This window comes from Dipodomys merriami, unplaced genomic scaffold, assembly GCF_024711535.1.
Source record: "Dipodomys merriami isolate MVZ:Mamm:240054 unplaced genomic scaffold, mDipMer1.0.p SCAF_24, whole genome shotgun sequence".
NCBI lineage: Eukaryota > Metazoa > Chordata > Mammalia > Rodentia > Heteromyidae > Dipodomys > Dipodomys merriami.
In genome coordinates this window covers 6,593,481-6,608,055 of record NW_027203826.1, presented here as the reverse complement: position 1 = coordinate 6,608,055, position 14,575 = coordinate 6,593,481, and the positions used below count along the sequence as shown (strand labels likewise).

At 38.6% G+C, this 14,575-nt stretch overlaps 2 protein-coding genes across 3 annotated transcripts in view; one reads left to right on the top strand and one right to left on the bottom strand.

Annotated features, from left to right (window-relative positions):
* The window catches only part of Trmt1l (tRNA methyltransferase 1 like), a 32,657-nt gene extending 24,358 nt beyond the window's left edge, over positions 1 to 8,299 (top strand). For both annotated transcript variants that reach the window (XM_070034231.1, XM_070034230.1), the window contains 5 exons: positions 2,013 to 2,091; positions 4,160 to 4,326; positions 4,925 to 4,978; positions 7,492 to 7,618; positions 7,716 to 8,299. In XM_070034231.1, the coding sequence (XP_069890332.1) occupies positions 2,013 to 2,091; positions 4,160 to 4,326; positions 4,925 to 4,978; positions 7,492 to 7,618; positions 7,716 to 7,923 (635 nt within the window). In that variant the 3' untranslated portion in view covers positions 7,924 to 8,299. The remainder of the gene's footprint in view (positions 1 to 2,012; positions 2,092 to 4,159; positions 4,327 to 4,924; positions 4,979 to 7,491; positions 7,619 to 7,715) is intronic.
* Positions 1 to 14,575, bottom strand: part of Rnf2 (ring finger protein 2) — a 75,588-nt gene that overhangs the window by 17,171 nt on the left and 43,842 nt on the right. The gene's annotated exons all lie outside the window — the stretch shown is intronic.

The following is a 14,575-nucleotide window of genomic DNA, read 5'->3' as shown; positions in this document are numbered from 1 at the left end:
GTAAATAACCCAGCCAGGTACTGGGCTAATGCCCGTAATCCTAGCTTCTCAAGAGGCTGAGTTCTGAACATTATGGTTCAAAGCCAGCCCAAGTTAAGAAAGTCCTTGCGACTCTTTATCTCCAATTAAAACACCAAAAAGTGGGCTGGGAAGGTAGCTCAGTGGTGGAGTGCTTGCCTTGCATGCATGAGGCCCTGGGTTCAATGCCTCAGCATCACATAAGCAGAAAAAGCCGGAAGTGGCACTGTGGCTTAAATGGTAGAGTGCTTGCCTTGAGCTGAAGAGCTGAGGGACAGCGCCCAGGCCCAGAGTTCAGGCCCCACAACCAACAAAAACAAAAACCACCACCAAAAAGCCAGAAACGGAATTTGGCTCAAGTGACAGAGCACTAACCTTGAGGTAAAAATCTCAGGGACAATAAACAGGCCTTCAGTCATATCTCCTGGACTGGCACAAAAAAGAAAAATAACCTAATTGGCATTTTATTTTCATTGTACATCAAAGGTAAAATACTGTAATTTCAAAGCTCCTCACAAAATACTTTTTTGTATTTGTTTTGCATTTGTTCAAGTTCTTTTAGTACTGTGGTAGAATGGGAGGGTGTTCTGTTTTATTTCTAAGCAGCTGCTCCACCACTTAACCCAAGCTTTGTCACATTCCTTAAAGTACCATCTTACAACTGTGTCCTATGCTGTTTACTATCATTAACAGAGTAATATTAGGTAGAAAGAAGTTTGGGCCCTGCCTGGGTCCTGAGCTCTGACTGACCTGATTAGACCATTCCAAGAAAGTCAGTGGTCAATTCAAAAATGGATTGGAGCTGGGGGATGTCTATGAAGAGAGTTTCTAATTTAAAATGATATTTTTAGAGCTGTTAGTGTAGTTCAGTGGCCTAACATATATGAATTTCTAGGTTTGACCTCAGCACCATTAGAAGATAAAAATTAAGAATAAAATAAAGAAAATCACTGGTGGCTCACACCTGTAATACTGCCTACTCAGGAAGCTGAGATCTGAGGATCATGGTTCGAAGCCAGCCTGGGCAGGAAAGGCCATGAGACTCTTGTCTTCAATAAACCACTCAAAAATCAGAAGTGGCACTGTAGCTCAAATTGGTAGAGTGCTAGCCTTGAGCCACTTCTGATTTTTGAGTGGGACAGTTTCCAGGCTAAGTTTAAGCCCCATGACTGACACCCTCTCCACCCCCACCCTCCCAAAAAAAAGGAATGAAAGGACTAGTCTGGGCCTTCAGTGAATTACAAAGTCCTATAGTGTTAAACCACCTCATACTGTTGTTTAAATGAAATAAGATTTTTCTAGTCTATACTTTGGAAGCTAAATATGAATCAAGATTAGGGAATAAAGTAACTTTTTATCTGATTACACAGAAGTAACATTGGTTTAAGGTTATAAAACACTTGTTAGACCTCATTTTTACATTTGTATAGATAACGTATACTATATTTGTTTATTTTGGTGCCATTGGGGCTTAAACTCAGCCTTGTATTCTGCTCATCTATTTTATTTATGGCCGGAGCCATGCCTCCAGTTCCAGGTTTTTGCCAGTTACTAAAGGATAAGTGTTTCACAGACTTATCTGCCTAAGCTGGCTTGCTTTGAACCTGGATCTTTAGCTCTCCACCTCCAGAAAGGCTGGGATCATACATATAAGCTACCACTGCCTGGCCAGTGTATACATTGTATCAGTATACAATATAAATTACACCCCAGTTTGTTAATTTTAAAATATGGAAATCTTGTAATCATTAACAAAAGACTAATATTAAGACTAATATTTTATGCCTTCAGTAAGCCATTTGACTTGGCTAAGCTATGATTCTCTGTGATTGAAATTTTAATAGCCCTATCTTCAAAGCACAGTGATAAAGATTCAAAATACAGTTAGAATTTTTAGCACAGTACCTGGCACATAGTAGATCCTCAGTGTATACTAGCTACCAGCTGCTATTTGCAGTAGTTATTTCTCCTTTAATTTATTTATTTATTCACAGAAAACCCATATAGACAGTTGCCCTGTAACTGTCATGGAACCATGCCTGGAAAGACAGCAATAGAACTTGGACCTCTGTGGTATGTACCTAAATGTAATAATATTCAAAACTGACTCATTAATTGGTTTATTGTCAACTTATGATTATATGTGGTAACAGGTAAGTTTGTTTTTAGGTCTGAGTAAGCAGTTAGGACTCCTCTCAAAATTTCAGTGGAGCTATGATTCAAGTGGTAGAATGCTTGCCTTGAGCAAAAGTATCTTAGGGACAACGCTCAGGCCCTGTGTTCAAGCCCTAGGATTGGCATTCCATTACCTATATCATCTGCCACCAGTTACCCTACTCCTGAGAGATATTAAGAACAATAGGCCCATTTGTTAGGAAATGGAAAGATTCAGAAAAAATTACTTTAAGTGAAGTAAGCCAGACCCAAAGAAGCAGGTCATATGGTTTCCCTTATTTGCAATAACTAGTATATGTCTGGGACAGGCAGAAAAGGTCAAAAGCTATGTACATATGACCATATAAGATGATGTTAAGTGAAATGAACCCCAAGATAGGGACACAAGTGGCTTGTTCTTTCTTGCTGTTGTTCCTAATGTATTTATAATGTACCATGTGATTTTTTTGTTTCTTTGTATGTTCCTCCCCCAAGGTATAACCCCTGTTTTCACTGTATTTGATGTCGGTGCCCTGCATCTTGTATATACACTTCTCTAACTTGGTGGGGGGAAGGGAAAAAACAAAATGCTTAAATAGGGATACAGGTTGAGCCATTGTAATAATGAGATGTATAGGACACTATGTTGAAAAGTGAACTTTACAATTTAGGCAGGAAGGTGGGGAGGGGGAATGAAGAGGAGTGTAATTGTAGAGGTGGGAGGGAAGGGATGGTAGGGGAAAAACAAAGGAGGAGTCAACATTGCTTGATAGGAAATGTACTCATTACCTTGCTCATATAACTGTAACCCCTCTGGTACAGTATTTTCACAATAAAAAACATATTTAAAAAGAAAAAATAATAATAGGTTGCTGGATCCAGAAGGAAGATCTTCCAGCCTATCTCCTTTTTTTTCTGATCATGGGGCTTAAACTCTGGGCCTGGGCATTGTCCCTCAGCTCTTCCTAATTTTACAGACAGAAATTGTGGCATAATTTTCTTTTTTTGGGGGTGGGGGGGAGGGTCCGGTCGTGGACCTGAACTCTGGGCCTGGGTGCTGTCCCTCAGCTCTTCAGCTCAAGGCTAACGCTCTACCACTTGAGCCACAGCTGTGGCATAATTTTCTTAAATGCTTACTAAAACTCCCTTTTCCCTTCCCCCCCCCCCGCACCTCCTTCCCCTCACCTTCCCCCCATCCCCGTAATGAGTTGTTAGCACAATTAGGGTAGAATCTAGGTTTTCTCAGTCCGAGGACTGTGATTACTCATTCATAGGGATTGTTCTGCCTTTACTCTCATCCATGATATCATCCCTTTACCCCATCACAGATTCAGGTTATAGCTCCCTTTGGAAATCTTTTTAGAGCTCAACTCCAAGTAAGCTCTAAATTCTTTTTTTAGTGTATCTTATATTCATCATTGACACTTTGAAATTCTAAATAGTTACTAACCTTAATCTTAGTTACTATTCATTGAGGATGTATTTCGTGCTAGGTTTCATACATGTACCATCTTATTTAAATCCCATATGTTTGTGAGAAGCTTTAATTTCAAGGTAAGGAATACAAGACTCAATCACTAGTAACTTCTCAATGTTACACAGCTAGTAAGTAGTGAAAGCAGGATTAGAATCCAGGTTTGTTTGATTTGGGATTTCATATTTTGTCAGTTATAGTTGAGATTCTCAAATAGGAAGCATAGTTAACTTTGAATTTTATATTTGTGTATATCTTCCATGTGCCTACCAATATAGCATAATACTGTGTGACTTGCTAAGGCTCAATAATTCTTACCGATTTAATGTAAATGAATTTCCTTAGCTAGTTTTATTACGATCTTAGAAAACTGGAATGATAAGTAGGGAAGAACAGCAAAAATAATACAAATCGTAACTTCATTTTCAGTGTTTTAGTTGTAACAAAATTATGAAGACTTATTTTTTGAAGAACAAACATTTTCCAAAGACAGTTCTATGTACTGTTTTCCAGGTCAAGTTCCCTTTTCAACACGGGATTCCTCAAAAGAATGCTATTTGAATCTCTTCATCATGGTGTGGATGATATTCAGACCCTCATAAAAACATTAATCTTTGAATCAGAGTGTACTCTTCAAAGTCAGTTTTCAACTCAGACACCTTCAAATGTCAAGAAGCAAGGTTACTATACACTCGCTCATTAGTTTACAGATTCGTTCTGAAAAATATTCTTTTTAATCTTTGGTATTGTAATCAAAAGCAATACAGTGTGTGCCTTTAACTACCTTGTCTCATTATTTTCTACAACTTTTTTTTTTGTAAACTTTAGTAGACTGAAGGAACGAAGAGTTTGTGACTTTATTACTATGTCTACTTTCTAGAAAAAAGAAACTTTAGGTAATTATACAAGTGGTACAGCCAAGATTTTGGGGTAATGCCCATTGAAATTCAGAAGATAGTTTTATATATTTATCACTCAGATAAACTTTTTTTATAGGATTTCATAGGCTTATATGGCTATTGATATAAGAATAAGCCTATTGAACGTCCTAATGCTATTGTACATAAGGAGAAGTTGTTGCTATTATAGGTTAAAATACATAATTTGTACAGCCTGTTTTAGACACAAAAGCTCATATATACACACACACACACACACACACACACACACACACACACACACACACACACACACACAAAGATAGTGTGGATGGAATTTTTATTGCAACTCTAACTTGCCATATCATCTTTAAATATTGCTTTCCCATTCTTCTTTCAGAAGAAAATGATGTATTTATCAAAACCACAGATACCACAACGGAACATCTACAAGGTATGTGGGTGTGTAAATATGTATTACTAAGCCAGGCGCTGGTGGCTCATGCCTGTAATCCTAGCTACTTAGGAGGCTGAGATCTGAGGATCATGGTTCAAAGCCAGCCCTGGCAGGAAAGTCCATGAAATTCTTATCTCCAATAAACCACCAGAAAATTGGAAGTGGCACTGTAGCTCAAGTGGTAGAGCGCTCGCCTGGAGCTGAAGAGCTGAGGGACAGTGCCCAAGCCCAGAGTTCAAGCCCCACAACCGACAAAAAAAAAAAAATGTCTATTACTAACTATTAGAGCAAAAAGGTGGAAGTAGCGCTGTGGCTCACGTAGTAGAGGGCTAGCTTTGAGCTAAAGAGCAAGCTGAGGGACAGTGCCCCATGACCAAAAAAAAAAAAAAATGACAAAAAGGCTTACATATAGCAAAAAGTAGAAAAAAAGAGATGGCCTCAGTAAGTCTCTTCTCAAGTGCTGACAACAGAACAATAATAAAATTTTGTATCATCATTCACATTGTTCACATTTCTAATTGAGTAATCCAGAATACTTCAGAACAAGGTAAACTAAAATAGAGTATTATATAACAAAAGTTGTAGCATTAAGAATAAATATTGATCAGGCCTTGGTGGTTCACACCTGTAATCCTAGCTGCTTGTAAGGCTAAGATCTGAGGATCATTGTTCAAAACCAGCTCTTATCTCTAGTCAACCACCAAAAAGCTGGAAGTGGAGTTGTGGCTCAAATGGTAGAGTGCTAGCCTTGAGCAAAAAAGCTCAGGGACATGCACAGGACCAGCATAGGGGGGGAAAAAAAAGGTGTTTTAATTTCTTTCAAAGTTTAACTTTTCTATTGGAAGATTGATTGACAGAGGCATTGTGATTTAATCTGTATAGAAAGTAGACTTAAATGCAGTAGAACTCTAGAAAGGTCCCTCCATTTCTTGGCCTAAATCTTTTTTAGAATAAGCAAACCATAAATATGCTTTAAAAAAATTTAAAATCTCTTGAGTTTTTGGTACATTTAAGGAAATAGACTGATTTCTAAAATTTGTAGGTTTAATCTAAGACTGGTTTGTCAATACAACATAGAGAGGGAAAAAAATCAATGTCCTGCTTACGATTGTTGCTATTAGGGTATTATGTTGGGTTTTTGTCTCACTTTCCTAGAAATTTGTTCTAAATCTCTGTATTTATCCTTTCACTGTGTGCTTGTTAATTTCATGTGGAGATAAAGTCACATTTTATTTACCTAGTTTAATAGATTTCCAAATTGTCTTTTATCATAAAAAAGTAATAATTTATATTATATAATGTATATTTATCTTTTCACATCATTTACCATAATTATGCATCAGATTTGCCTTCTGAATACTTCTAAGAAAATGTAGATATGACCTTTCCTGTATATAATCAGTTGGTAGCCAGCCATTGTGGCACATGCTTGCATTCCTAGCAGCTCAAGAGGCTGAGGCTGGAGGATCACTGGAGTCCACAGGCTCAAGACCTGTAATATTAATAATAATGACATTGAACATTCAAGCAAAATCTCATCATAGTATTGGATATTTCATTAGTGTCTCTATGTGTGTGACTTCGGGAAGGGCACATTGCCAGAATCTAACTTAAGTCAGCATTGAGCTCATATATTGTACCTTTATCGGTATTTTTGTAAGCCCTTGAGACTTCTTTTGTGTTTTTATGTTCATCAAATTCTTGTGTATTCAGTGCTAAGCAGTTGTAGTACAAGTAAAAAAATGAAGGGCATGACAGAATAGTGTTCAGCTCTGAATAGTATTATTGACAGCAATGAATTAAAATTACACAAGTGGGGCTGGGAAGGTGGCTCAGTGGTAGAGCGCTTGCCTTGCTTGCATGAGGTCCTGATTTCGATTCCTCAGCATCACATAAGCAAAAAGAAAAAAGCTGGAAGTGGTGCTGTGGCTCAAGTGGTAGAATGCTAGCCTTGAGCTGAAGAGCTGAGGGACAGCGCCGAGGCCCATAGTTCAGGCCCCACGACCAGACCCCCCCAAAATAAATAAATAAGTAAATAAAAATTACACAAGTGAATAGAAGGACCTCATTCAAAGAATTAAGATTGAATAAGTAGATTTAAAAGACTGTGTCAACAAGTTTGCAGGTGGTTAATAGTTACCAAAAGTTTGGGGGTTGTTTTTTGTGTGTGTGGTTCTGAGGTTTGAAACTCAGGGAGTTCACACTTGCTAGGTCGGTGCTTTACCATTTGAGCCATGCCTCCAGTTGGCTTATAATTTTTGTTTTGTTTTTTTGGGTCTGGTCGTAGGGCCTGAACTCTGGGCCTGGGCACTGTCCCTCAGCTCTTCAGCTCAAGGCTAGCGCTCTACCACTTGAGCCACAGCACCACTTCCGGCTTTTATGTGGTGCTGAGGAATCGAACTCAAGGCCTCATGCATGCAAGGCAAGCGCTCTACCACTGAGCCACCTTCCCAGCCCCATGGCTTATAATTTTTAAGAGAATGTTAACTATGTATGTATGTATGTTTCAGGAAAGAGAAAAAGCCATGAAGTGATAACAAATTTAGCCAAGAAGCAAAAGTCTGATGTCAGTACTGAACATCCTCCTTTTTATTATAATATCCACAGACACAGCATTAAAGGGATGAACATGCCAAAGTAAGACACCAATGAGTAGCAAAGTATATGTCCTGTTTTAATAAAGTTGTGACTTAAATATTCAAGAACCTAATTTTTCATCCTTTACGTTTTGCAGGTTGAAGAAGTTTTTGTGCTATCTTTCTCAAGCAGGCTTTCGTGTAAGCCGAACTCACTTTGACCCAATGGGTGTTCGCACAGATGCACCTCTGTTGCAGTTTAAATCTATTCTTCTACAGTACAGCACCCCCACTTACACTGGAGGACAATCAGAAGGCTATGTCCAATCATCACCCGAAAATTCAGTGGCTGACAAGGTTGAATAACAGGTTGAATAATATGTGGCTGCAGAAGACAGTCATCATAGAGAAGCGATTATTCTCAGGTGTCTGTACAGATGGCCCAATAGTTCTATGCCAACTTGTATTTCCTTTTCTATTCAATTCAGTTGTGTAAAAATAAAGGGGAAAAAAAAGGTACTGATGTTTTCATTCAGAAAACTAGCTGTAAGCTAACTGGTTTGAGAGCTTTGTTTTATAAGTTTTTCTTATTTAAAACAAGTTTTAATGAGAATTATTTCATAATGTGAACTTTCTGATTGGGATCACCCTATGTTTAATAAATTTAGAACAATTTCACATAGTATTTAGAAACATAAGTACATTGTGGAAGTGCTTCATTTTTTTTATTCTAGGCCTCAGGCATACTAGGCAGTAATCTACCACTTAAGGTACTCCTTCAAGCTAGTCTCTTTCCTCACTCTCAATAGCTGGGCGATGGGCATGCACCATTGTGCCCTGCTGTACTAGTCTTCATCACATAGCTTCTTAAACTTTTTCATGATATTTTTCTATTTGTAGTATACAAAATGAAGTTAAACCCTTTTACATATTGAAATTACCCTGGATAGAATAAAGGGAATGCTGTTCTTCCAAATCACAACACTAAAATATATTCATATTTTTAAGATACTCACTTTTTAAATTTATTAATACCTTTTGAAAAGTTAAATACTTGTCAGAGACAAATTCTTTTTTTTTTTACAAGTTTACAGTCTAGATGAGGAAACTTTAAAGGTATTGCTCTTATATAACTGTTCACAAGTACTGAAATCCCAACAGTAGAAAGTTTGTTTTGTTATATTATAATGTGTAGCTGTACCACCACTCAGAAGTAAAATTTGTCACTTTATGAAGAGAAGTTTCTTTAGTTTGGGCTTTTTATTGGTTGTATATTCTTTTTAGGTTTGTGTGTACTTTTTTGTATAATTAGCTCAAGCTAACATCACTATAAAAATAAGTTGAAAAAGTTATTTGTACTAATATTCTTGCTTTATTTGAGTAAACAAGAATTTACGTGAAAGATTTGGTATCAAGCTTAGGGTTTTGTATCACAGATTTAGTCCATAACCAGTTTTTTAAGTTAATTAACCTATTTAAATAATTTATTTTGGAGTTTGCAGTCAGGCCTCAAAATTGCCAGGCACTTTACCCCTTGAGCCATACCCCAAGCTCAGAAGTAACTTTACAACCATTAAGCTCAAGAAGGAGTGGTATGGTTATAACTGAAAACTCTTAAGCAGTATGTAAGAAAACTCATCACATTGTGGTTCAAAGCCAGCCCGAGCAAGAAAGTCCATGAGATTCTTATCTCCAATAAACCACTAGAAAACCGGAAGTGGTGCTGTGGCTCAAGCGGTAGAGCACTCACTCACCTTGAGCTGAAGAGCCAGGGACAGCGCCCAAGCCCAGAGTTCAAGGGCCACGACGGACCAAAAAAAAAAAAAAAAAAAAGTAGTGGCGCTGTAGCTCAAGTGGTAGAGCGCTCGCCTTGAGCTGAAGAGCTGAGGGACAGCGCCCAGGCCCAGAGTTCAAGCCCCACGACCGACAAAAAAAAAAAAAACTATATAGAGCACTCAAAAAAAAAAAAGTCTGGGTGTTGGAAAGGTTAGAAAAACAATATTTAGCAGAAATAAGTGTGTTGGTATAGCATATTCCTAAAAGAATCTTTGTCTGATTTAATAGTATATTGCAATAAAATAATGGGTAGCTATAACAACTCAATTTTATCTGGGTGCTATTGGCTCACATCTGCAATTATGGATTCTCAGAAAACTAAGGCCTGGAGGATCACAGTCCAGAGCCAATCCAGGCAGAAAAATCCTCCAGATTCCATCTCCAATTTATCAGCAAAACTTGGCTGGAGTCTCAGCTCAAGTGGTAGAATAGCTAGGTACAATCAATTTGAGTAAGGGTGGATGGAGGTCTTAGTTCAAATCCTGATGCTTTTGGAAAAAACAAAAATCCCAATTCTTGCTAGTTGGAATTAAAACTTAAAAATGAAAACAAAAAGAAATAGCTGTTCCTTCTTTGAGTAATCAGAAACAAATTACTGTAACTCAAGCCACCCCAGGCAGGAAATCCAGGTGACTCATCTCCAATTAACTACCAGAAAACCAGAAGTGGCTTTGAGCTACCACACCACTAAGTGGTAGAGCTCTACCCTTGAGCAAAAAGGCTTAGGAAAAGCACCCAGGCCCTGACTTCAAGCCCGTGACCAGAAAAAAAAAGGGGGGGGGCAAGAGCTAGCACTTGGACTATCTGATTTAGTTCATATTGACAAATTGAATATGTTTCAAAAAATATGCTAAATGCTCATGGGCATTTACCAAATTAAGCTTACCAATGCTTAATTTGGTAGAAAAAGAGAATTTAGAGAGCTTGCTAAAAACAGCTGAGTTCAAGCCGGGTGCTGGTGGCTCACGCCTGTAATCCTAGCTACTCAGGAGGCTGAGATCTGAGGATCGCGGTTCAAAGTCAGCCCGGGCAGGAGAGACCGTGAGACTCCTATCTCCAATAAACCACCAGAAAACCGGAAGTGGCGCTGTAGCTCAAGTGGTAGAGCGCTGGCCTTGAGCTGAAGAGCTGAGGGACAGCGCCCAGGCCCAGAGTTCAAGCCCCACGACCCACAAAAAAAAAAAAAAAAAAAAACAGCTGAGTTCAATCTCAGTGCCACAGAAAATAAAATGTCTTAAAATGTCTTAGTTTCATACATAAAGGTATATTTTAAAATATCTGGTAGAACTGATAAAGTACATGAAACTAGAGAGAAACACTTTTAAAATGCTATCTAGAATTAACATCTTGTTCCTATAATAACTAGTAATTTGAGAACATTAACTACATTGGAGAGTGGTGCCAGGTGTATCCTTCCATTACATTTTTAAAAAGCAGATTGGAAGCTAGAGCTTGGTAGAATGCTTGCCTAGAATAAAGCCGCCTGGCCCATGGGTTGAACTCCAACAATGCAAAAAAATAAAATGAACTGTCAGTACTCTAGACATATGCAGAAAGGGGGTAACATACAAAAGAATGGCTTGGGCAGGGGGAGTCACATGGCAGTAAAAATTCTACTTACCATACTGACTTCTATAAAACCCTACTCTAAATTGAATGGTGTTCTGGTTCGCTGAGACGAATTCAAGAATAATCCCCCAAAGTTCTGGAATTTGTCTGCACTGCATAATTACAATGTTAAGTAGCTCTAGGCTGGTTACCTTGGAGGCGACTAAGTAAAACACACATGACTTCACTGGCCCTTTCTCAGTGGACTCAGCAGTGAATTACAAACAGCATGGGACCTGCATGAGGGGGATGACAACTACTGTGGCTCATTCAGGCACATCAAATAGGATTATGAAATCTGTATTTTGGTTCTATATAGGTAGTCATAGATAGATAGCAACTAACCAAGGCCAACTCGGTTAGTCTCCATTATCTTGAAGGTTCTACTACCTATTATACTAACCATGCCCACCTTTCAGTCTAGCAATTATTTACTTAAAATACTGTTATGTACTGTATAATATTTAGCTAAGCATAGCGTGCATATAGTGAGTGGTTCCACAAGACAATGGGACTGAAAAATTCCTACTGCCTGTAATACCAGAGCTGGTGAAATGTCATAGTACAATGCACATGTCTGGTGACACTGCTGTAAACAAACTTCATCTACTGTGCTGTCATTTATATAAATAAGTATGGCACATACAGTTGTGTACTTTACATAATACTTAATAAACAACTGTTGCTGGATTTTGAATTTACTATTATTTGAGGGGTGGGGAGGCTGCCTTCAAACTCGAGCCTTCTGCCGAAATGCTGGAATTAAAGGCATGCCCCCCCAAACCTGGCCCCTATACTACAATCATTTTTTGAAGGTACTATCTTGTTTTTATTGTAAATCAGTATTTCATGTGACACTGGCAGCAGCCTCCTACTGATTTACATCTCATAACTGACCTATACCATCTAAGTTTGTGTGAATGAACACTATAGCTCAACACAATAAAACTACCTCACACAATAAAACTGCCTCACACAATTCTCAGAATGTATCCTTGTGCTGAGAGCAATGTGTGACTCCACTCAAAATAATCGCCATTAGCAAGGCTCATTCAACCAGTAGATCCACTTCAGCTGACACATCTCCCACTGTCATTCCTCATCCACTGCCATACTACCAGACTTGTCTGAGTGCTACTGCTCTGCGGCCAGTAGCTCAGACCTGTAAGTAGCTCAGACCTGTAATCCTAGCTACGCAGGAGGCTGAGCCCTGAGGATCAGTTTAAAGTCAGCCCAGCAGAAAAGTCCATGAGACTTACCTCCAATTAATCAGCAAAAAGGTAGCAGCGGAGCTGTGGCACAAATGGTAATGCACCAGCCTTGGCCAGAAAAGGCTAAACAAGAGCACAAAGCCTTGAGTTGAAGCCCCAGTAAAGAGGGGAAAAAAAGGTCCAGATTCTTACACAGAATATAGCTATAGAGTCACAAATGTCAAATCCTTCAGTCTCTCATTTCCATTCTCTACATCAAGGAATTTCTAGCCTATCTCCTTCAATTTGGATGAGCCATTGTGCCAAAAAGTCAAACAAGCAACCAGGATGGCCCCAGGTTTCAAGCTAAGTAAGCCTAAATCTGTCTAGGTGTAGTCTTAGTCTGTTTCCTACAACTCACTGTTCCAGACTGGATAATTCATAAAGTACACAGGTTTAATCAAGCCCATGTTTCTGAGGCCACAAAGTCCAAGGGCATGGTGCCAGGATCTACTCCACATCTGATCAAAGCTACATCACTATATGGTGGAAAGCATCATGTGCAAGATAAAACAGGCATTTTTAAAAATAACAAAGTCACTCCCTAATAACAGTTAACCCATGAACAGAACAATCTGTAAGAACAGAGCTCTCATGACCCAGTCAGCTCTCAAATTTCTCACTTCCAAATCCCATCAACATATGACTCTGGGGATTAAGATTTTAGCACAAAATTTCTGACAGATAAACACTCAAACCACAGAAATACCCATATTAAGAACGAGACCAGGGGCTGAGAAGATGGCTCAGTGGTAGAGTGCTTGCCTTGCATGCCTGAGGCCCTGGGTTTGATTCCTCAGCACCACATAAGCAAAAAGAAAAAAGCTGGAAGTGGCGGTGTGGCTCAAGTGGTAGAGCGCTAGCCTTGAGCTGAAGAGCTGAGGGACAGTGCCCAGGCCCAGAGTTCAGGCCCCAAGACTGGACCCCCCCCCAAAAAAAAGAATGAGACCAAATTTAAGCTTATGTTCAAGGTCTTAGAAACTATATGTGATCAAACACTCTGTCAGACCACATCTTATATACCCTCAGGACTTTCTGTGATATGACTCAAACTGCCCTAAAAACAAAAGGATAGATTTTTGTAATAAGGCCTTTCAAAAGGTAACTAGCTTCTTTAAATATTATTAAGTGGTCATCAATTAAATCACCATAAGCCCAAAGTGGAGCTATGGGTCAAGTGGTAGAGCACTAGCATTGAGCAAAGATCAGGAATAGGCCCTGAGTTCAAGCCCCTGGTCTGACACCAAAGGAAAAAAAAAAAAAAAAGATTGTATAATCTATTTTGTCATCCCTCATGTCATAGAAAAATGAAGGCTAAGCAAAAGCAAGATTGAATGATTTTTCCAGCACTGCTTCAAAACCACTAAGTAAAAAAGCCAAGATCCAAATCCCAGACAACCTCCGAGCTCATGCTTTTAGGCAGTTAGCAATCTGTATTAAAGGAAATAAAGACATGTAAAAGTTTAAGTACTTACTTGGCCAAAATTAATTCAATAAAAACTTCGGAACAAAATCATTAGAAAAGGACAGCTAATTACTAGCCTACCATTTTCTACTTCTGAAATCTCTAAATCAGTATACTTTATACTCGCTAATTTGTCTATCTGCAGAGAACACTTCATTTCACTTCTCATTCCTATTGCCAGGATTAAAACTAAACCCAAGGCTTAGATTTAGATAGCAAAATCATTGCTATCTACAGATAACTGGTTAAAAACACATTAAACTTCATTTCGGTCGATGAACACCTTCAACTTGAAGATCACAATATATTTGATGAAAATCTATGTTAAGTGTGCCTAAATTGATAGCTATTTTTACATACTTGCAAAGATACTGCACTATTTTAGACAAAGAAAATGAGATTAAAGAACTGTCAACCACCACGTTATTCTCCTACAGAATAACAATATTTTATGACTGGTTTTACCAAGGCATATATGTACATTAGGAAGACAAAGTAAGTCTCGTGGAATATGAAAGATAACACTAGTTATTTCTAAGTAAAATGCATAGTCCCTTAACTTTCAATTTTACTGAAATCTTAACTTTTCCTGCCATGTTTCTTCTCACCTTGAAACTTTTTTCCATGTATCAGTCTGGAGGCTCCAACATAGGTCCTGGGCTTTGTCCCTGAGCTGATGTTTGCTCAATGCTATGGCTACACCACAGCACCACTTCTTTTTAGTTTAGTGGAGATAAAAAGTCCCACAAACTTTCCCATGTGGGCTGGTTGCAAACTGTGATCCTCAGATCTCAGCCTCATGAGTAGCTAAGATTACAGGTGTGAGCCATCAGCACCCAGCTCATCCTAAAACTTTTAC